Genomic DNA, 24,351 nt, shown 5'->3' with positions numbered 1-24,351 from the left:
TCATGTTCTTATACTGCCTTCTCCTTCACCCCTACCTTAGCACATATAGGGCCCGATTCTATTGTTCTTATTGACTAGTTGGGGGATTTAGGGTATTACTCTACCTGTGTAAGAATGGAAGAAACATTTTCATCATTAACTAGCCATTCCAACCTCATAGAGGAATCCTACAACACCAACTATATATCGTGTTATAACTGTATAACAACCAGTACAGTATAGGCAGAACACATGATCAAGTCGACCTAGTGCTCTCTTGGGCAAAGAAAAGAACAAATATGGGTTTCTTTGCATGACACGTCTCTGCTGTCCTGTATTTAGCAGCATATCCCACTTCTCAGTTCTGCTCATGCATTACAGGTAGAGAGAGAAAAGCACCACCACAAGGAGCAAACAGACTTAGTAAGATGGAAGCTGCATGAGGATCACTACCATGAAGAGATAGGGAAAAGAAGGAGAGATGAAGGGACTGCAGGGAGAAAGGAAGGGAAAAGGATGGAATGTTGGAAGGGGAATGAAAAAGAATTAAAAGGATGAAGGGGAGGGAAGGGTTCGGGAAAGAGTTTGGCAATCTGTGTGGCACTTAGTGGCGTTGGGATGCTGAGAGGTATGCTGTGATCATGGAGAAACCTTGGATTCATAAAGTGCACTAGGTATCCCAGGCACTATATATTTTTTTAATGGATGATGAATTAATATGTATTTTATTTAGCATGAACTTTTCTCCTTTAATAATAAGTAATAACAACTTTGCTCTTTTGTGGTGCATTTTGTCTGAGGAACTCAAAGAATTTTATAACCATTAATTTAGTCTCAACACCCCCAAAAAGGAGGGTAAGTACTAATACCCCCATTTTAACAATGGGTGAACTCAGGTATAAGTGCACCACAGCTTGTCTAAGCTCATGTAAGAAACCAGTGGTAGAACCATGAATAGACTCCAGTCACGATTCCCACTCCGCTGTTTTTATTGATAAATAACATTCCCTTCCTTCATTAATCAAACCATTTTAAAACTCCCAGGAAAATTGACTTAGTTTCCCTAGATTAAACTCCAGAGTTGCAGTTGCAATTTTTAAAAAAAGCTTTATAATGCAAGTACTGTACAATGTGCAATAAACTTTGTGAAAATTCACATTACCTCCATGGTGGGGGGCCACATTGATATTTCCTGAGGCCGATGGTTCCAGGAATCTGCTTGATCCAAAAGAGATGCCTGGCCAGGATAAATGCTGCCTGCCATGGCTGGTATCCCATGAGAACCAGGATAGCCAGAGACCTATAAAAAGAAAATGCTTGATGATCGTATTAAGGCCCCCAGTTAAGCTCCTCTATGTTTGATGATTCTCCCTCATGTATCCAAAACAGAGAGCATAATAAATGCCTCATGGCAGGATATTAAGTCAATGAAAAAAAAAAAAAGAAAAAGAAAAAAAGAAAATGTAGAGAACCAGAAGAAGAGTCAGCAATTCAAGCTAAAATATGACGTACTCTCAAATACTGCTTTAACAAACCACGTTTATTGGGTTAGAACTAGTGTCCACAACTAGTGTTAAAAGTTATGTTTTAATCCTAGTAGCAGAGGACATCAAAATCCCTTAATGAACAAAAACATATCCATCAGTACATTTTCAACATAAGGAATTACACACACAGCTCTCATTAATGTTAACAGGAATTGTGCACATATCTCCCTATAAACTATGCTAAAAATGTACCCCCTAGTGTATGTTACAAGCTTAAATCCTGAGTGACAGCACGTAATTATCATAGCTGCAGGATGGCCTGACGAAATTCCTTCTCTATAGAAAAATCAAAGAAATTTTAATGAGACTGAAGTGTGCTCATTTTAAAAAATGCTGCTTCAGTCAGGGTGCTCTGCAGCTTTGAGCAAATCTAAAAATTCTGAAACAGCTCCATGGCAGAAGATGCTTTAAATTTACTTTGATGGTACAAGACCAAAGTTAAACAGGCAAGTATACTATGCGTTAACATTTGGAGAGGGCTATCAACTTGAGAGAACTTGAAATGCTTCTAAGAACTCACTGGAGAACACAGCATGAACAAGGCCAAGGTAATCAGACCACTTAATCCTATTTTGACATGCAAGTGACTTTGTTAGCCAAGTGTAAATTGTCACATGCATGTTACATGCACACTGAACTTCCTTGATAAATATGAGAAAAAGTTTATTACTGTAGTTTTAATTGACTGGAGAGTCAGACAAACAGTTGACTTGCTTGCCATTTGGAATCAACCTACCAGACTCAATTCTGGTCTTACACTGGTGTAAATCAGAAGTATGTCTATTGAACTCAGTGGAGTCTATTGACCTCAATGAACTCAAACTGGTGCACACATGAGAAAGACACCCACTACATGCAAGTGGATGATAAACTATTTTAAAACAGCAGGCACAAAGATAATATTTTACCTGGTAATGATTGGGCGGTACCATATGCTGTGGACTAGGATAAAACCCTTCACTGGATCTTGGACTGGGATAACCAGGTCTGCTGGGCTATAAATATAAAAGAGTGCACTTTTTAAAGAGAACAATCATATAAATAAAATACAACAATCAAAGTAATTTATTTTCAGGAAAGGCAAATTTTCTCATACTGCTAAACTTACACGAGATGCTTCATGAAAGCAAGCTTCAAAATGTAAGCAAAAAGGATTGTAGGAAACATAACAGAGTTGAGTGAATAATTCATTCAATGAATTTTGCCTCTTTTTCTGTTTGCAAACAGTTTAGGCTAGTCTCACATTTAATATTCAAAATTATTTGCTGAACAATTTCTATTAATAACTCTTGTTCTGTAGGTTCTTTGAGAGTAGCTGATTGTGAATATCCAATAACCCGAACTATGGGTTGGTTCTGAGAGGACACACTATTAAAGCATAATAATTAAAATCAGGTCTCAGATGTGAATGCTCACGTTTCCAAGTTCACAATCGGCTTCCTGCCAGTATTTGCCAACACTTCCCATGTATTTTGGCGAATGCTCCTGACAGTTAACTCCTTTGCTAGGATAGTGGTCTAAAGTACAGGTAAAGCACAGAAAAGTCTAAACACAGGTAAAGCAAACTGAATTATTTATTGGAATGAATATTCACAGAAATTATCCTGAGAGACTCCCTGAGCTCTAATTGTTAATGTCCAATCCAGCGAAGCAGCTAGAAATGTCTCCCATTAGAACGGACAGCAGCATTAACTATAGCTGGCACCTAGCAAGTGGCCACAAAACCCCTTGGCTGGCTATTAGATAACTGATCCCTTTCCTCTTTAGGATTAGTTGCAACACTTCCTGTAACTGTACATCGTCTGGTCAATCATGAAAAAGTGAAAGATTTCAGAGGGTAATATTATACACTGTAATGTGAAAAGAAGCTTGCTATTCTTTATTGGCATCTAAGAGTGTATGATTTTGCTGGAATCTGTTTATCTGTGGCCACCAAATGGTGGAGATATTGCTAGAGCGACATATATAATGCCACATATATAAAGAGAATAACTTGAACAGGAACAAAAATGATCTAAACCCCTCAAATAGAAAATGATGCACAATACCGTGGGTATCAGATTTCAAAATCAGCATACTTGATCAGGTCCCAAAGCTCATAAAATCACTGTTCTCAAAGGCGTTAATGATGTGCTTTTCTAACAGTTGTAATTCTTCATTCATTACATTAAAAAAAAGCATTTAGTCCACTCAGATTAAGCCTTAGAAGGCAAAATTTAATCTCTTCATCAAACAATCTTTTAAATTATTAACCACCATTGTTATTATGGGTCATGCAATTTATTTCCTTTGCCAATGTATATATTACTGACTATTTAAGCACTAAATCATGACAGTTAGGCCAGGTCTACATTACAGACCTATGTCAGTATAACTATGTCACTCAGAGGGGTAAAAAATCCACACCCCTGACTGTAACCCCCTGTGTAGATAGCAGTACGTCAATGGGAGGGCTTCTACTGTCAACACAACTACTATCTTTTGGGGAGGTGGATTAACTATGCCAATGGGAGAGCTCTCATAGGAACATCTTCACTTAAGAGCTGCAGCAGTGTTTTAACTGTAGACCTTCCCCCAATCTTAGTTGATTAAATAGGTCAATGGGGTATTTTGAATTAATTTTAGAACAAAAAGTTCAAATCATTTTTCCATGGGCTATGTTTCTTGTCCTGTTGACCCTATTAAAGTGCAGAAGTGGGGCTCACAACTCTCTCAGCCAACAAGCTGAAGATGGTTTAAAAAAAAAAAAAGACCCCATCTTTTGCCAGGACTGTTTATGGATGCATGTGGCAGAAACAGCAGCTGCTGGCTTCAGGTTTTCATGGTCAAGTAGCTGGTTAAGACACAGCCAATATTTGGCACTGGGATGATGATGAAAGTCTGAACTCAAGGAGAAGCTAGTCAAAACATTTGTGCTCAATGGCTCCAATGAGGAGACACGGACGATAGTGGACTTTGGGGCTACTCAGCACCTTGCAGGATTAGACTTCAAGACTGCACGGCAGTGGTGTCCAGATGGATAACAGATAGACCAACCAATGAAAATACAAAAAAAAAAAAAAAAAAATACTTAAGGATCCTTTAAACTATAAAAGGGAAACCTTCAGAGAGAAATCGTAACAGTCTCTTCAGAATAAGGTAAAAATGTAATGAACTCATTTCTATCCACTCACTATTATGGTATAAACTTTACTTTATGATTGTCAGGGATCTTACTAGCTATTAATTTACAAGAAATAACATAGACAGAAAGAAAGGGGGAAAATGTTTAGCCCTAGGCGAAACAATTTAATGGCAAACCATTCTAGTCTTTTTCAAGTTACATGACCATGAGAAAAGAGAGAAACAAGAGAAAGGTTTGTACAATATTGGCTAACAGTCTGACCCAACACCACAAAACTGCAATACAAATCAGCTGTACTAACTCAGCCTATGGAAAGCTGGGTCCTTAAAGTGAAATCCATCTAAAATAGCGTAAAATTAGTTAAGTGTCATCATTAGCAACAGATCACCAAACAGGGTATGAGAAGGGAGCCATCTGGCTTCTCTCATCATTGAACAATATTTAACAGGTTAATGAACTAAAATCATAATATTGTTGAATGTAAAGTATGTGTTAAAAAAAAGTTGGCTACCTTGGGAGGGGCTTCATCTGATCCTCCTGAATCCCAGGACACTGTGACTTGTCGCCTTGATTCCATTCTCATTCGTTCTTCTTGCTGCAGCTTCTCTTCCTCCAGTATTGTACTAAGGAGAAAATAAAAGTTACACTGAAGATAAGTAATATTCTGGTTCAGTGTCTAATAGACGCTATCTCCAAATTTCTTTCAAACTCCCAGATTAATAGATCCTAGCCCACAGACTGACAGGAATATACAAGACAAATAAGGCTGCTTTTAAATAGGGAGAGGGCTGGTATGGTTTCATAAAACTAATACTAGGGGAAAATACCTTTGCAAAATTAGCAACTGAAACACAACAATCTTGATCTGCAAAGACATATGGTAACGAAAGACATTTTTAGAAAATTATGGGTGATCCTGTAGAAGAGTTTTTCACATGTGAACATTTCTTTTGATCTAGTGGCACAAGGCATAATTATACTGAGAAATCCCAAGAGGCAATTAATCAAGCACATACTTGCAAACATTTATTTTTCATATGGAAATATTCTATTGCATCTCTGCAAAGGTATAAAACAAACTGCAGATATAATCTTTATGGAAGCATGAAAATCTTTCAGTTCTATTAACAAATTAAAAAAAGAAAATCTTAAATACTATGACTTATTACATTTCAACTTAACTAGGAACACATTTAACAGACTAATTCAGCCAAACAGAAATGTGATGGCATTTACTCAGACTCTTACTATTCAGGCCAAAAGATACAATTTCATCAAAATACAAAACACTTGTAAAACTAGCTTGATACTTACCACTGTTCTGACTATCACAGACTATTTGAAGTTCAACATAATACTGCTGCCTCCACAGTAGCCTCCTCCCCGTTCTGCTATGTGGATTATTAATCTTGGATATTTGCCATTTTAAAAATACTTAGAATGCAGCTTTCATATAGGAGTTAAAAATTTGCTAGAGCTGCATGCTACATAGATTCTTCAGGGTTCTGAGTAGGTCTGACTGTTTTCGTATCAACCTCTCCAGAATGACAAACTAATCAATCTTGTAAAGGAGCAATTCCCCTGTGTTTACCACTGTTCAGTTTCTAATAAGGAAGCTCATTCAAAGTTTTTAATCTCCTGGTTTAGTCCACTAAAAACCACTCAGAATTACACATGCAGAGGATGAGATCAGTTGCAGTAGTCCATTCTAATTTGGGAACTTTCTTGCTCATTTCAAAAATAAATTCTGCTTGACTGGACACTAAAACTCTGCCTTTTCTCTTTCAGCCAAAAACAGAAAATACCTAATCTAGTCTAACAGCAACAGAAGTGGATTTAAAATATGCTGCTGCTATTTCAATCCATCGCTGCTGAAATAAAACACACAAATGTCAGAACAAAATATACTTTGGAAAATCTGATAAAGAACTTGTTAATAGCAATTCTGATACAACTGTTGCAGAAGGAAAACTCAAGCTAGGGTAGCCCAACAGATGGAATGTAGCGAGACAATCCTCCTATTCCCTTCTTCCTTCATGAAGCACAAGGACATCACAACGTAAAAAAAAAAAAAATCCTTTCCTGAAACTATCAAAAACCACCAGTAGCTTTGTGTTTAGGGCCAGGTTCATATTTCAGATGCTGGATACACCGCTGAGCAGCTTGAGAAATCAGTCTCTATGCACCCATAACCATGAATAGCAGATGATGATTTTTCAAGACACGTGCCATGTCTCCAAGTTAAAAAAGTGAATGCTTTGTGTGTAATATACTTGAAGAGGTTTGTAACAGAGCCTTTGAGTCAGTGGGCTGATTCTCTAATACTAGCAAATGGAATGGAGACATATCAGACATTTAGACATGGATGATGTCAAAAATTTGTGCCACAGGTTTAATGTTGTGGAACACCCAGCTCCTAACTCCAAAAAGGGAATCTAACATTCTCATCTTGTCTGCCTGTCTAGCTATGTGTCACGTTCATCATCTTGCTATCTGAGTAACGGACATTTACTAAGTCCAAAAAGATGGAGTGGGAATGCCACACATAGACATAAATGACGTGTTTTTCATAACATAGGCTAAGCCTCTTGCCTCACGACCCCAACTCAGTCCAGTGAGATATTTCTTAGTCCTTGTCATAAAGAGGCGTCGACCCCCTTACCAAAACATCCTGGGACCATTCTAGCTAAAGACTGATCACATGAAATAGAGCTCGCACTTGGATGCCTGGACTCCCCACTAGAAAAAATGAATATAAAATGGAAATGCCACTGGGAAGTTTTAAACTGCTGAAAGCAGAGAGTATAAATAACTCACAAAAACGTCTTTGTTTTTACAATGGGAAGACCAACCCATAGATGGAGTAAATCAAGAGATATTTTTGACCTTCTCTCAGTACAGCTGCTTGAGTACTCTGAGCAGTTAGTTAGACGTCAGAGAAGGTCAGGAAAGTCAGATCTAGGCATATTTTCCCAAACTACACATATTTTTAGCCACAGTAAGGACAGATGCATTTCTATTCATATAATTTCCCAGCCATTTCTTAAGGCAATGCCATCAAACTTAACATTTTTCTAGGAAGGTTTAGATGCGTGATTTACATTTATTAAATGGTTTACTTAACTTGAGAAATAAATTTAACTTTACTTACAAAGAGCCCGTTTCTGGAACATCTCACTAAAAAGAAAACAGTTACCAATAGTTTCCACACAAGAGTTATCTGAGATCCTGCACGGTTTTCTTTTACTTAAGAAAAAAAAGTAATTCTAGTATCTCAGATATCACTGTGTGGAAACTGATGATAAATGCTGACATTTTAATGGCAACTTCTCTCTTTCTAAGAAATTTGTCAGTGTAGCATCTAGATGACAAACTCAACAAATACAAGAAGCACTTTCTCAAATGTATGTCACCATATTCTCTACCCTGCCCTCATTTTATTCCTGTTTCCCAAGGGGATCATTCCTAATGGAGGTCTTTAAAGGAAAACACAGTTTAGTGGGGTAGATAAAAATCAATGATTTAAAATTTTTTTTTAAAACTCAGATTTGTATTTAAATCTGATTTTTGAAATTTGAATTAAATACTTCAAAAACTAAACATTTCAAATTACATTTGAAATTATGACAACCAATGCCCTAAAGTTATTATAATCTACTGAAATGATTTAAATTAAATAAAAATAATATTCAAAAAGTACATGTTTGCTGCCAAAGTTTTTAACAGAAGTCAAACCACTGACTTGCTAAGCACCTGGACCCATCGTTTTTTGAAGGGCTAATCCAGTTTTTTGACAGCAGTAGCCTCCTCTGCAGGTCCAGAAAGACTATTTTCTTCAGTTTATTTAATTAGTTTGAGGATCCTGGCCACGGCGACCAGAAACAATGAGTTAAATTCACTAACTACAGATAATACTTCCTTTGTTTAATAAGTCATTTTTAAATGCAAATCATGTTTTCATAAAAAACATTTTTCTTATACATCCTGCATTTAAGGTAGTTTTAAACCATTTTAAAAAATGCTGCTCTTTGCATTCTAATTGAATTCCAATTTCTATCCAAATAGAGCATGACAGAAATCTGGAGTAACTAAATAATCCTCTCGTAAATAAGAAATACATCATTCACCAATTTCTGACATAATAAAAAATGGAAAAATTAAGAATCTGAATAAATGTATGGTAAAGTACATACTTTCTTAAATAAATGTGTACAGATATACTGTATCCTCCTGGTGTAATGAGCTCTTATCCCATATGGAGGATGTGGGGGGAGGTTCGAAAGCTGATAGAGTAGAATACAGCCAGAGAACCATTTGGAGATTCTCTGGGTGGCGATGGTGTGCCCTGACTCTTTCTGCTACGGTGACAAACAGCCTTGGTTTTGTTCTCTGTAGGTAGAAAACCAAGGCCTGCCGAACATCGAGGGAGTGAAGTCTTGGTTCCTCTGTGGAAACGTGGGGTTTTGGGAAGAACATAGGTAAGCAATGGATTGGTTAAGGTGAAATTCTGAAACTACTTTAGGGGTGAATTTGGGGTGTAGATGTAAAGAAACCTTATCCTTACGGAATACAATGTACGGAGGATCTGTCACTATCACTCCAAGTTAACAGACCCTTCTCGCTGAGGTGATGGCCACAAGAAAAACAACCTTAATAGAAAGGAGGGACATGGAGCAAGTAGCTAAAGGTCTTCTGAGTATTGAGAGAACAAGGTTCAGGTCCCACTGGGGAGTAGGCTTCTGTGTAGGAGGGAAAGTTTGATTAGGCCTTTCCAGAATCTATCAGTCAGTGGATGTGTGAAGACTGAGTAGCCCTGAGAAGGTGGATGGTATGTGCTGATCACTGCCAAGTGGACTCTCAAGGAGCTGATGGACAAACCTGATGTCTTCAAAGATAGGATATAGTCCAAGATGAGAGGAATATCTGTAGTCTCAGGAAGAATGCCTCTTTGTTGTGCCCAAGAAGAGAAGTGCTTCCATTTAGCTAGATAACATTTTCTAATAGAGTCCTTTCTACTATTGGAGACAGTTGTGTAACATTGTCGGACATTGTAAGGACATGGTGAGAATGGATGAATTGAAGAAAGGACTCATATGCTTTCTGTACTGCTCACAACTCCACGATATTGATACGCATCCTGGCCTCTCAAGATGTCCAAACACCCTGTGCTGTGTGACTGTTCATGTGGGCTGACCCACCTAATAGGGATGCATCCAGAATGATGGTCCTGTCCAGGGAGAAAGAGAAAGCCTATGTAACAACTGCAGATTGGAGGTCAGTCCTCACTATCAGTTTGCCCTCGTCTATCAGAGTTTCAAAATGTGCTGTCTTGTTGCGGAAGGCTGTCAGTAAACTCTGAAAACTTGGTATAGTTTAGGAAATGGTATTTAGACAGTAGCACCTGGTAACTGGCTATCCTGAACTGGAGGCTGGATGATGGAGAAGATTTCTCTTCCCAGCAGATCCAAGTGTTTGCCCTCTTTGTCAGCAGGAGAAGACCAGGGATGTCGTCGTCTAGCTCTTTCAGAAATGGCATGGACCACTAGTGAAGTGGGAGCAGAGTGAAAAAACAAAAATTCCACACCCTTAGCCCGCACATAATAAAGCTTCCTCACCCCTTTGGGGGTAGGAGTGCAGGTGGCAATTGTCCTAGCTGGCTCCAGTGTGGCTTCATTAATGGGGAAAGCTATTCTTTTGGATCCGGAAGTGTGCAAGATGTCTACAAGTTTGTGCTAGGATCTCAAGCTCTCCAACAACTCTGCAGAGACAGTTCTGGAACTACCTGAAGTTATTGGTAGAGTCCTGTGTGGATACCAAATTTATATCTGCAGATGTGGATATAAATTTTGTATCCATGCAGGGCTCTAGTCATTGGGAGGTTGGGGGGCGGGGGATGTAGAAGTCACTGCTTCAGCTGGGGATGATGGCGGCAATCTTGCTGGTATGTACATGTTATAATTCTTGACGTCTGATTTGAGTCCATTTATTCTTTTACGTAGAGACTGTCCGGTTTGGCCAATGTACATGGCAGAGGGGCACTGACAGCACATGATGGCATATATCACATTGGTAGATGTTCAGGTGAATGAGTCTCTGATAGTGTGGCTGATGTGACATATGCCATCATGTGCCAGCAATGCCCCTCTGCCCTGTATATTGGCCAAACCGGACAGTCTTTACGTAAAAGAATAAATGGACACAAATCAGACGTCAAGAATTATAACATTCAAAAACCAGCCGGAGAACACTTCAATCTCTCTGGTCACTAGATTACAGACCTAAAAGTCACAATATTACAACAAAAAAACTTCAAAAACAGACTCCAATGAGAGACTGCTGAATTGGAATTAATTTGCACACTGGACACCATTAAATTAGGCTTGAATAAAGACTGGGAGTGGATGTGTCATTACACAAAGTAAAACTATTTCCCCATGTTTATTTCCCCCCCCCCACACTGTTCCTCACACGTTCTTGTCAACTGCTGGAAATGGCCCATCTTGATTATCACTACAAAAGGTTTTTTTTCTCTCCTGCTGGTAATAGCTCACCTTAACTGATCACTCTCGTTATAGTGTGTATGGTAACACATATTGTTTCATGTTCTCTGTGCATATAAAATCGTCCTACTGTATTTTCCACTGCATGCATCCTATGAAGTGAACTGTAGTCCACGAAAGCTTATGCTCAAATAAATCTGTTAGTCTCTAAGGTGCCACAAGTACTCCTGTTCTTTTTGCAGGAATATTATGTCCACTGCATTCCCGCTATCCAACAAATCAGTTACCCTGTCAAAGAAGGAATCAAGCTGGTTTAGTGTGATTTGGTCTTAGTAAATCCATGCTCGCTGCTAGTGATCACCCCTTCATCCTCCAGGTATTCTCCAGCTGAATGTTTTATACATTGCTCTACTAGCTTCCCAGGTATTGAAGTCAGGCTGACTGGTCTATAATTCCTCAACTCCTCCTTTTCCCCCTTTTCAAAGACGGGCACTGCATTAGCCCTTCTCCAGTCTTCTAGGACCTCTCCTCTCATCCATAAGTTTGTAAATATTATTGCCAGTGGCTCTGAGATTTCTTCAGCTAATTCCTTCAGTACCGTCAGGTGAATAGCATCAGGGCCCGCTGATTTAATACATTCAAATTAGTCCAAAGATTTCTGAAGTGTTCTTTACTTATCTGCATCACTTCCCCTTTATTGTCTATGGTAACTTTGCTAGTCATCTGATCACGTTATTTTTTCTGACAAGACTGAAGCAAAGTAGGTATTGAGCAGCTGTGCCTTCGTATCATCTTCGGTTACCAGCTCACCTTCTCTACTGAGCAGCGGACCCATACCGTCCTTGATCCTTCTTTTTTGTCTGACACATTTGAAGAACCCCTTCTTGTTGTCTCTAACATTTCTTGCCAGCTGTAACTCATTCTTTGCCTTGGCCTTCCTGATTTGATCGGTACACGCTCATGCTATTCCCATGTATACTTCTTTGGTGACATGTCCCTCCTTCCACTTCCTGAGTGTATCCCTTTTGGTTTTTAGATAGCTAAAAAGCAACTTGTGCAGCCACATTGGCCTCCTGTAGCTTTTCTCATCTTACCTCTGTGTCGGAATAGCTCTACTATTACATCTTTTAAGAACTGCCAGTTCCCTTTGACTCCTTTTCTTCCTCATTGGTTTTTCCATTGGACCTTGCCTACTATTTCTCTGAGTCCACTGACATCTACCTTTCTGAAGTCCAGTGTCCTGGTTTTGCTGTCCTCATGTCCTCCTTTCCAAAGGATCTTGAATTCTATCAGATCACAATCACTTCCTCCCAAGTTTCCAACCACCTTTACGTTCACAACTAATTCATCCCTGTTGGTCAAAACCAGATCCAAAATGGAGGACCTGCTAGTTGTTGAAACAGAAAGCTCTCCCCTACACATGCTAAGAATTTACAGGACATATTATGTTTTGCTGCTACAGTCTTCCAGCAGATATCAGGGAAGTTAAAACCCCGCACTAATACTAGCTCACGCGTGATAACTAATCTTGTTAAATGCTTGTAGAATGACTCATCCACTTCTTTCTGATTTGGTGGTCTTTAATAGACCCCCCAATTGTAACATCTCTATAGTTTTTTTCCCTTGTTATTCTCCCTCAGAGACTCCCAGTAGGTCTGTCGCTCACTTCCCCTCGGACCTCGGAAAAAGTGTATACATTCTTGACGTACAGCGCAACACCTCCTCCTTTTTCCCCATACCTATCCTTTCGGAACAAGTTAGATCCTTCAATGCTGGTACGCCAATCCTGGGAGTTGTCCCACCAAGTCTCTGTTATGCCAATTAAGTCATAATTTTCTTCATAATTTCACGACTTCCAGTTCATACTCCTTACAGTTGTATATAGAAATCGAAGATATTTTGCAGACTGCCCTGTTGTTTTTCTTTTTGCCTTTTTAATGCCATTGTGATTTCTAGATCCTTCTCCAGAAATTCGCTGCTTCCCCTTGTCTTCGGTACTTAAGCCTAGATACGCATTGGCTGGATTAATTTGATTTCTCTGAAGTGGACTTTGAGGAACACTTAGTCTCATGCTTATGACAGTGCATCTTACCTTCCTGACAACACTCCACCATGAGGTTTGTGCGGGCAGATTCCCCACACCAGAGTCAGATGTTACAACAGGAGGTACATTCCTTGCTGAATCAGGCTGACACACAGAGGGGTTCCCTGGCCTGGGTCTGACTGGGGCCTTATGGTCTTCTCCATTAAGTATTTGCAGAGATGAAATTCCTGCCCTTCTTCAGTATGGCTGGGGAACGATGGGCAGATACTGCATCTTGCCGCAATGTGAGATTCCCCAAGGCAGTACAGGCAGCGCTGGTGGTCATCATTGACTGAGAAGGATTGCAGGCAGGAAGCACAGAATTTGAAGCTCAAAGTCCAGGGTGTAGCTTGCTACCTAAACAGGGTATGGGGGGAAGAGAGGGTCCCCTCGGGAGAATAATCTAATACAGTGGTTCTTAAAGCCGGTCCACCGCTTGTTCAGGGAAAGTCCCGGCGCACCAGACTGGTTTGTTTACCTGCCGCATCCGCAGGTTCGGCTGATTGCAGCTCCCACTGGCCATGGTTTGCCGCTCCAGGCCAATGGGGGCTGCGGGAAGGGCAGCCAGTACATCCCTTGGCCCTTGCCGCTTCCCGCAGCCCCCATTGGCCTGGAGCAGCGAACCGCGGCCAGTGGGAGCCGCAATCGGATGAACCTACGGACACGGCAGGTAAACAAACCAGTCCGGGGTGCTGGGGCTTTCCCTGAACAAGCGGCGGATTGGCGTTGAGAACCACTGATCTAATGCTAAATGGTACAAACTATTAAAATTGTTAAATTATTTACAAACTAGATGATTCTTATTTTTTAGAATGAAGCCAAAGCTGCAGACACTAAAGGTTCCAACCCAGATCATGTGGCGGTGAGAAGGAACTGGAGAGATTGTTGGTCCGCCCTGACTTTTACCTCCTTGGTTGAAGGCATGAGGTGAGCCAGGGTGCATGTGTGGACAGACAGACTACTTTCAAATTCTCTGGCTTCGGGCACGTGGTGTGCACGTGTAGCTTATAATCAGTGCTATTTCAGATGCAAGAGAAGAAAAGTATTTTCTTCACAAAGCAGTAGACTTCATCAAAATAAAGTGGAACACGGTGTCACTATAACATTGGCTCCAGAGTATAGAACTAACATGGCCCTCAGCTTCAAAAGCTAATCTGGAAGGTATCCAGAAGAGAGCAGCAACAGCACACACACAAAGAGCCAACAGGGAAATGGCTTGTTTTTGCAAGTTCATGGGAATGAGTTTTGAAACATGATCTTCTCTAATTGGCCGAGATTGTGTCACTGTAAGGAAATCAGCAACCTTAATGACTGGCATTGGCTGGCTGGCATTGTCTTTGTGGAGTGCAAAGCAGCTCTAGGGACCCTTGTGCAGCTGAAGGGCGACTCCTCAGTCAATTGCTGATCTGCCAGCAGCCAAAGGTTATCAATTCTGGAGCTGCAAGAGAGATCTTTCCCCCTACTGGCTGCTTCACATTGCTCAGCCCTGGCAGAGCAGCAGACTTCAACTCCACAACTCTCTCCTCTCAATTTAATCTCCATCGTAGCTGCAGTTTATCCTCTGGCACCTTTCCTCTGCCCTGGTCCTTAATTTCTCCTCCTTTCCCCATGTTTTCATGAGCTCTACTGACTTCTCACTTCCTGTAGTTCAGTGTCACTTCCTAAATCCCCACTTTCACAGTTCCTCTTAGCCCTGGTCTACACAAGGACTTTAGGTCGAATTTAGCAGCATTAAATCGATGTAAACCTGCACCCGTCCACACGATGAAGCCCTTTATTTCGACTTTAAGGGCTCTTAAAATTGATTTCCTTACTCCACCCCTGACAAGTGGATTAGCGCTTAAATCGGCCTTGCCGGCTAGAATTTGGGGTACTGTGGACACAATTGGACGGTATTGGCCTCCGGGAGCTATCCCAGAGTGCTCCATTGTGACCGCTCTGGACAGCGCTCTCAACTCAGATGCACTGGCCAGGTAGACAGGAAAAGAACCGCGAACTTTTGAATCTCATTTCCTCTTTGGCCAGCGTGGCAAGCTGCAGGTGACCATGCAGAGCTCATCAGCAGAGGTGACCATGATGGAGTCCCAGAATCGCAAAAGAGCTCCAGCATGGACCGAACGGGAGGTACGGGATTTGATCCCTGTATGGGGAGAAAGAAAAGGAGTACTTGTGGCACCTTAGAGACTAACCAATTTATTAGAGCATAAGCTTTCGTGAGCTACAGCTCACTTCATCAGATGCATATCGTGGAAACTGCAGCAGACTTTATATATACACAGAGAATATGAAACAATACCTCCTCCCACCCCACTGTCCTGCTGGTAATAGCTTATCTAAAGTGATTATCAGGTGGGCCATTTCCAGCACAAATCCAGGTTTTCTCACCCTCCACCCCCCCACACAAATTCACTCTCCTGCTGGTGATAGCCCATCCAAAATGACAACTCTTTACACAATGTGCATGACAATCAAGTTGGGCTATTTCCTGCACAAATCCAGGTTTTCTCACATCCCCCCACCCCCATACACACACAAACTCACTCTCCTGCTGGTAATAGCTCATCCAAACTGACCACTCTTCAAGTTTAAATCCAAGTTAAACCAGAACATCTGGGCGGGGGGGGGGGGAGGGTAGGAAAAAACAAGAGGAAACAGGCTACCTTGCATAATGACTTAGCCACTCCCAGTCTCTATTTAAGCCTAAATTAATAGTATCCAATTTGCAAATGAATTCCAATTCAGCAGTTTCTCGCTGGAGTCTGGATTTGAAGTTTTTTTGTTTTAAGATAGCGACCTTCATGTCTGTAATCACGTGACCAGAGAGATTGAAGTGTTCTCCGACTGGTTTATGAATGTTATAATTCTTGACATCTGATTTGTGTCCATTTATTCTTTTACGTAGAGACTGTCCAGTTTGACCAATGTACATGGCAGAGGGGCATTGCTGGCACATGATGGCATATATCACATTGGTGGATGTGCAGGTGAACGAGCCTCTGATAGTGTGGCTGATGTTATTAGGCCCTGTGATGGTGTCCCCTGAATAGATATGTGGGCACAATTGGCAACGGGCTTTGCCAGTCGGAAAACACTTCAATCTCTCTGGTCACGCAATTACAGACATGAAGGTCGCTATCTTAAAACAAAAAAACTTCAAATCCAGACTCCAGCGAGAAACTGCTGAATTGGAATTCATTTGCAAATTGGATACTATTAATTTAGGCTTAAATAGAGACTGGGAGTGGCTAAGTCATTATGCAAGGTAGCCTGTTTCCTCTTGTTTTTTCCTACCCTCCCCCGCCCGCCCAGATGTTCTGGTTTAACTTGGATTTAAACTTGAAGAGTGGTCAGTTTGGATGAGCTATTACCAGCAGGAGAGTGAGTTTGTGTGTGTATGGGGGTGGGGGGATGTGAGAAAACCTGGATTTGTGCAGGAAATAGCCCAACTTGATTGTCATGCACATTGTGTAAAGAGTTGTCATTTTGGATGGGCTATCACCAGCAGGAGAGTGAATTTGTGTGGGGGGGTGGAGGGTGAGAAAACCTGGATTTGTGCTGGAAATGGCCCACCTGATAATCACTTTAGATAAGCTATTACCAGCAGGACAGTGGGGTGGGAGGAGGTATTGTTTCATATTCTCTGTGTATATATAAAGTCTGCTGCAGTTTCCACGATATGCATCTGATGAAGTGAGCTGTAGCTCACGAAAGCTTATGCTCTAATAAATTGGTTAGTCTCTAAGGTGCCACAAGTACTCCTTTTCTTTTTGCGAATACAGACTAACACGGCTGTTACTCTGAAACCTGTCATTATGTATGGGTAGAGGAATCCGTGCTATCAGAACTACGTTCCAGTTTTCGAAATGCCAAAACCTTTGTCAAAATCTCCCAGGACATGAAGGACAGAGGCCATAACAGGGACCCGAAGCAGTGCCGTGTGAAACTGAAGGAGCTGAGACAAGCCTACCAGAAAACCATAGAGGCGAACGGCCGCTCCGGGTCAGAGCCCCAAACATGCCGCTTCTATGATGAGCTGCATGCCATTTTAGGGGGTTCAGCCACCACTACCCCAGCCGTGTTGTCTGACTCCTTCAATGGAGATGGAGGCAATACGGAAGCAGGTTTTGGGGACGAAGAAGATGATGATGATGATGATGATGAGGTTGTAGATAGCTCACAGCAAGCAAGCGGAGAAACCGGTTTTCCCGACAGCCAGGAACTGTTTCTCACCCTGGACCTGGAGCCAGTACCCCCCGAACCCACCCAAGGCTGCCTCCTGGACCCAGCAGGCAGAGAAGGGACCTCCGGTGAGTGTACCTTTTAAAATACTATACATGGTTTAAAAGCAAGCATGTGAAAGGATTACTTTGCCCTGGCATTCGCGGCTCTCCTGGATGTTCTCCCAAACCTTTGCAAAAGGTTTCTAGGGAGGGCAGCCTTATTGCGTCCTTCATGGTAGGACACTTTACCACTCCAGGCCAGTAACACGTACTCGGGAATCATTGTACAACAAAGCATTGCAGTGTATGTTTGCTGGCGTTCAAACAACATCCGTTCTTTATCTCTCTGTGTTATCCTCAGGAGAGTGAGATATAATTCATGGTCATCTGGTTGAAATAGAGTGCTTTCTTCAGGGGACACTCAGAGGAGCCCATTCCTGCTGGGCTGTTTGCCTGTGGCTAAACAGAAATGTTCCCCGCTGTTAGCCACAGGGAGGGGGGAGGGTTGAGGGGGTAGCCACGCGGTGGGGGGAGGCAAAATGCGACCTTTTAATGAAAGCACATGTGCTATGTATGTAATGTTAACAGCAAGGTTTACCCTGAAAGAGTGTAGCCACTGTTTTATAAAATGTGTCTTTTTAAATACCGCTGTCCCTTTTTTTTTCTCCACCAGCTGCATGTGTTTCAATGATCACAGGATCTTCTCCTTCCCAGAGGCTACTGAAGCTTAGAAAGAAAAAAAAACGCACTCGCGATGAAATGTTCTCCGAGCTCATGCTGTCCTCCCATACTGACAGAGCACAGACGAATGCGTGGAGGCAAATAATGTCAGAGTGCAGGAAAGCACAAAATGACCGAGAGGAGAGGTGGAGGGCTGAAGAGAGTAAGTGGCGGGCTGAAGCTCAAATGTGGCGGCAGCATGATGAGAGGAGGCAGGATTCAATGCTGAGGCTGCTGGAGGACCAAACCAGTATGCTCCAGTGTATGGTTGAGCTGCAACAAAGGCAGCTGGAGCACAGACTGTCACTACAGCCCCTGTGTAACCAACCGCCCTCCTCCCCAAGTTCCATAGCCTCCACACCCAGACGCCCAAGAACGCGGTGGGGGGGCCACCGGCCAACCAGCCACTCCGCCACAGAGGATTGCCCAAAAAAAAGAAGGCTGGCATTCAATAAATTTTAAAGTTGTAAACTTTTAAAGTGCTGTGTGGCATTTTCCTTCCCTCCTCCACCACCCCTCCTGGGCTATCTTGGTAGTCATCCCCCTATTTGTGTGATGAATGAATAACGAATGCATGACTGTGAAGCAGCAATGACTTTATTGCCTCTGCAAGCGGTGATCAAAGGGAGGAGGCGAGGGTGGTTAGCTTACAGGGAAGTAGAGTGAACCAAGGGGGGGGGGGTTCATCAAGGAGAAACAAACAGAACTTTCACACCGTAGCCTGGCCAGTCATGGAACTGGTTTTCAAAGCTTCTCTTATGCGTACCGCGCCCTCCTGTGCTCTTCTAACCGCCCTGGTGTCTGGCTGCGCGTAACCAGGAGCCAGGCGATTTGCCTCAACCTCCCACCCTGCCATAAACGTCTCCCCCTTACTCTCACAGACATTGTGGAGAACACAGCAAGCAGTAATAACAGTGGGAATATTGGTTTCGTTGAGGTCTAAGCGAGTCAGTAAACTGCGCCAGCACGCCTTTAAACATCCAAATGCACATTCTACCACCATTCTGCACTTGCTCATCCTGTAGTTGAACAGCTCCTGACTACTGTCCAGGCTGCCTGTGTACGGCTTCATGAGCCATGGGATTAAGGGGTAGGCTGGGTCCCCAAGGATACATATAGGCATTTCAACATCCCCAACAGTTATTTTCTGGTCTGGGAATAAAGTCCCTTCCTGCAGCTTTTGAAACAGACCAGAGTTCCTGAAAATGCGAGCGTCATGTACCTTTCCCGGCCATCCCATGTTGATGTTGGTGAAACGTCCCTTGTGATCCACCAGAGCTTGCAGCACTATCAAAAAGTACCCCTTGCGGTTTATGTACTCGGCGCAAGTGCTTGGTGCTCCGGTGCCAAGATAGGGATATGGGTTCCGTCTATGGCCCCACCACAGTTAGGGAATCCCATTGCAGCAAAGCCATCCACTATGACCTGCACATTTCCCAGGGTCACTACCCTTGAAATCAGCAGATCTTTGATTGCGTGGGCTACTTGCATCACAGCAGCCCCAACAGTAGATTTGTCCACTCCAAATTGATTCCCAACTGACCAGTATCCGTCTGGCTTTGCAAGCTTCCACAGGGCTATCGGCACTCGCTTCTCAACTGTGAGGTCTGCTCTCATCTTGGTATTCATGCACCTCAGGGCAGGGGAAAGCAAGTCACAAAGTTCCATGAAAGTGCCCTTACGCATGCGAAAGTTTCGCAGCCACTGGGAATCGTCCCAGATCTGCAACACTATGCAGTCCCACCAGTCTGTGTTTGTTTCCCGAGCCCAGAATCGGCGTTCCACAGCATGAACCTGCCCCATTAGCACCATGATGCATGCATTGGCAGGGCCCATGCTTTCAGAGAAATCTGTGTCCATGTCCTGACCACTCATGTGACCGCGCTGACGTCGCCTCCTCGCCCGGTATCACTTTGCCAGGTTCTGGTGCTGCATATACTGCTGGATAATGCGTGTGGTGTTTAATGTGCTCCTAATTGCCAAAGTGAGCTGAGCAGCCTCCATGCTTGCCTTGGTATGGCGTCCGCACAGAAAAAAGGCGCGGAACGATTGTCTGCCGTTGCTCTGACGGAGGGAGGGGCGACTGACGACACGGCTTACAGGGTTGGCTTCAGAGAGCTAAAATCAACAAAGGGGGTGGCTTTACATAAAGGAGTATTTCAGGCAGGACTTCACGGAGGGTTCCAATAAGAAATGGTGCACCTAAGTTATTGTTCTTATTGGAACAAGGAGGTTAGCCTGGCCTCTGATTGACACATGGCTAGATTTACCTCGCTGCACCTTCTCTGTGAGTGACTGCAGTGTGATCTAGAGGAATGAGTCCCCTAGACAGGGGAGGGGGGGAAGCAAATGAGTACAAAACAAATCTGGTCTATTTCTTGTTTTGATCCACTCCATCTATCTTTTACATCTTTGGCTGGCAGCAGACGGTGCAGAAGGACTGCATGCCATCCACATCTCATGGCTGCTCGGCAGAAGATGGTACAGTACGACTGCTAGCCATCCTCATCTCTTGCCTGCCCGGCAGAAGATGGTACAATACGACTGCTAGCCATCCTCATCTCTTGCCTGCCCGGCAAAGATGGTACAGTACGACTGCTAGCAATCCGTATCGCCTGCCTGCTCACCATAAGACGGTTCAATAGGACTGACTGCAGGACTAAAGAGAATGACCTGGTCAAGTCACTCCAAATTTAGTCCCTGCGCCCATGTCTGCCCAGGCGCTCCCAGCCGACGTGGCCAGGAGCACCTCGGACACGATGAGGACGGCTACCAGTCGTACTGCACTGTCTGCTGCCAGAAGGCAATGGGTTGCTGCTACTGTGTAGCAATGCCGTACCGCGTCTGCCAGCACCCAGGAGACATACGGTGACGGTTATCTGAGTGGGCTCCAGGCTTGCTGTGGTATGGCGTCTGCACAGGTAACTCAGGAAAAAAGGCGCGAAACGATTGTCTGCCCTTGCTTTCACGGAGGGAGGGAGGGAAGGGGGGCCTGACGATATGTACTCAGAACCACCCGCGACAATGTTTTAGCCCCATCAGGCATTGGGATCTCAACCCAGAATTCCAATGGGCAGCGGAGACTGCGGGAACTGTGAGATAGTCATCCACAGTGCGACGCTCCGGAAGTCGACTCTAGCCTCGGTACTGTGGAAGCACTCCACCGAGTTAATGCACTTAGAGCATTTTCTGTGGGGGGACACACACTCGAATATATAAAACAGATTTCTAAAAAAACGACTTCTATAAATTCGACCTTATTCCGTAGTGTAGACATACCCTTAGTCTTGGCCAGCTTCACTTCTCCCCTTACCCAAGGGATACTCTCTCAATTCTGGTCTACCAGACCATTGCCTTCTCTTTGTTCACATCATTTAAGACTCAGGTCTCATTCACATTGACAACAAGTTGTCAACAATACAATTTAATACATATACCTAAACTGTGTAACCATGTTATCTTCTTGTGTTATCTCCTTGCTGTAATTCTGGTTCATCAGTATTATCAGCACCACATCCCCTCCTTTCTCTGCTGTGAATGCCCACTCAAATAATATTATGACTGTAAGCTCCTTGGGGCAACGGCTATATTTGTCTACCAGTTATATAAAACCAGTGGTGCACTTTTGTGCACTGTAGTAGTAACAACAGGAGTGCTACTGTAGTTAGTCCATTGGCTACCCCTGGGGGAATTCTGCACACAATATTTTAAAATTCTGCAAATTTTATTTGTCAAAATAACACTACATAATCACCCCAGTTTCAATTATTTTGGTAATTTATTTCCAAATATCTGTCAGAAAATATGTCTGTAACAATACAGACACACAAAATTCCCCCAGGAGTAGGGCATTAAAGAAACCCCTATGACAAACCAGTTCCTGTTTCTCCGCTGCCCCCACCCCCAGGAGCCCAGCTGGGGGGCCAGACACCCACAGCCCCTCCTCCAAGTCCAGATGCGAGGCCCCTGCAGCCAATACACTAGAAACCCCCTCCCTCCCTGAGCCCAGACATGAGGGCCCCCCGCAGCCCAGATACCGCACCACCTCCCCCGCAGAGCCCACCGTGGCCCCCACATCCCAGACATGCCGCCACACACACCCCTCCCCGAGTAGGGTCGTGAGGTGTCTGGTTTTTGACCGGAACCCTCGGTTGAAAAGGGACCCTGGTGGCTTTAATGTTCGGGGGCCATTAAAAGTCCAGTCGGCAGTGCAGCAGGCTCCCTGTCTGCTCTAGGTGTGTGTGGCTCCTGGAAGTGGCTGCCAGGTTCCTGCAACCCTTAGATGCATGGGAGGCCAGGGAGGCTCTGTGTGCTGCCCCCTTGTGCCAGCTCTGCAGCTCTCACTGACTGGGAACTGTGACCAATGGGAGCTGCGGGGGTGACGCCTGCGGGTGTGAGGGCAGCACGTGGCTCCTCCCTTACTGCCCATGCATCTAGGGGCTGCAGGGACCTGGAAGCCACTTCCTGGGAGCCACGGTAAGTGCCACTGGGACCCCACACCTCAAACCCTCTCCCACACCACAACCTCACGTCCTCTCCCACCTCCAAACTCCCTCCCGCACCCCACTCCCCAACAGCAACCCCCCTGCCTCAGGCCCCCTCCTGCACTCCAAACCTCTCATTTCCAGCCCCAGAGTCCACACGCCCAGCCGAAGCCCTCACCCGCCCTGCACCCCAACCACCTGCCCCAGTCCAGAACCCCATCCTTCACCCCAAATCCCTCATCCCCAGCCCCACCCCAGAGTCCACACCCCCAGCTGGAGCCCGTACCCCCTCCCGCACGCAGAACCCCTCAGCCCCAGCCCAGACCCCACTCCTTCAACCCAAGCCCCTCATCACCAGCCCCACCCCAGAGCCTACCTCCCCAGCTAGAGTCCCCCCAACACCCTGTCCCAGCCCGGAGCCCTCTCCCACACCCCAAACCCCTCATCGCTGGCCCCACCCCAGAGCCTGCACCCCCAGTCAGAGCCCTCAGCCACCTCCTGCACACCAACCCCCCCCCCAATATGGCGAAAATGAGTGAGGGTGGGGGAGAGCAAGCAATGGAGGGAAAGGGGATGGAGCAAGCAGGGGTGGGGCCTCAGAGAAGGGGTGAGGCCGAGGTGTTCGGTTTTGTATGATTAGAAAGTTGGCAACCCTACCCCAGAGTCCAGCTGTGGCTCCCCAGAGACCAGACGTCCACCTCCTCCCTTCCGGAACCCAGCCGTGGCCTCCCCCACCAGCCCAGATACCCGTCCCCCTACTGCCCAGGGATCCAGAAGGAGAAACAGCCTGCTTCTGGGTCCCAGGCTTATGTGGCGTTTCCTGCACGCCACCGTCTGGAGCCTAGGGAACTGCAGCTGCTAGGAACTCTTTCCTCCCCGCCACAGTGTCTTCTGTGTGTGAGCTGGGCTCTGCCTGGTCCAGTGGCCCCTAGTGGCGGCAAGCAGCACTGCAGCCCATTTTTGTGGAGGAAAGGAAATTATGTGAAAAAAACATTAATTTCTGCAAAATTCTGCATTGCGCAGTGGCACAGAATTCCCTCAGGAGTAACTGGCAGCTGCTGGTATTTTTATTTGTCTTGATCTGCTGTAAGCAGGATTTGACAATACAACGGTTCAAGCACTGGCAGCTAGTTTACACAGGTCTTCCACTAATGGAGCTGCACCAGCAGTAGGGCAATAGTGGGATATTTCAAGAAAAAAGTGGTTACTTAAACACAGACAATGTCTTTTATACAAAAACAGAGTAGAAGAGAAACCCATACTATTCTGTGCTATTAAAATATTACAGAGATCAGGACAAAAGTTCTCCATTTAGCTAAGGGGAGGGATTCATAATTTATATTAGAATTCAGCATAGCTTATATTTTAATTGCTAATGTTTCACCCCGATCTATGCTTTCCTAACTTTTCATCCGATGAAGTGACCTGTAGCTCACGAAAGCTTATGCTCAAATAAATTTGTTAGTCTCTAAGGTGCCACAAGTCCCCCTTTTCTTTTAACTTTTCAGTGCTTGCAAAAGCTGGATTATGAAAATAAAATACACCACAAAACAGAACTTGGAGTTGAGAAGAAAAGCAACATTAAATTATCCAGCATTGAATTATTCACCAGAAGTTCTCAGATTTGTAGAGCTAATTTGAATATATAAAGTTTTAGACAGGATGTTTTGGATCAATTTAATAGAATCTTTGCA

At 43.9% G+C, this 24,351-nt stretch overlaps 1 protein-coding gene across 17 annotated transcripts in view; it reads right to left on the bottom strand.

The window, feature by feature from the left end:
• Positions 1-24,351, bottom strand: part of PTK2 (protein tyrosine kinase 2) — a 378,469-nt gene that overhangs the window by 34,535 nt on the left and 319,583 nt on the right. For 15 of the 17 annotated variants that reach the window (XM_073330034.2, XM_073330030.2, XM_073330031.2 and 12 more), the window contains 3 exons: positions 5,162-5,273; positions 2,435-2,521; positions 1,142-1,279 (listed from right to left, as the gene is read on the bottom strand). In XM_073330034.2, coding sequence (XP_073186135.1) covers positions 1,142-1,279; positions 2,435-2,521; positions 5,162-5,273 — 337 coding nt within the window. Of the gene's footprint in view, positions 1-1,141; positions 1,280-2,434; positions 2,522-5,161; positions 5,274-5,477; positions 5,721-5,964; positions 7,076-24,351 lie in introns of those variants that run through there. The other 2 variants (XM_073330037.2, XM_073330036.2) reach the window with 2 other exon arrangements.

This window comes from Lepidochelys kempii, chromosome 2, assembly GCF_965140285.1.
Source record: "Lepidochelys kempii isolate rLepKem1 chromosome 2, rLepKem1.hap1, whole genome shotgun sequence".
NCBI lineage: Eukaryota > Metazoa > Chordata > Testudines > Cheloniidae > Lepidochelys > Lepidochelys kempii.
This window is presented reverse-complemented; position numbering and strand designations above follow the sequence as displayed.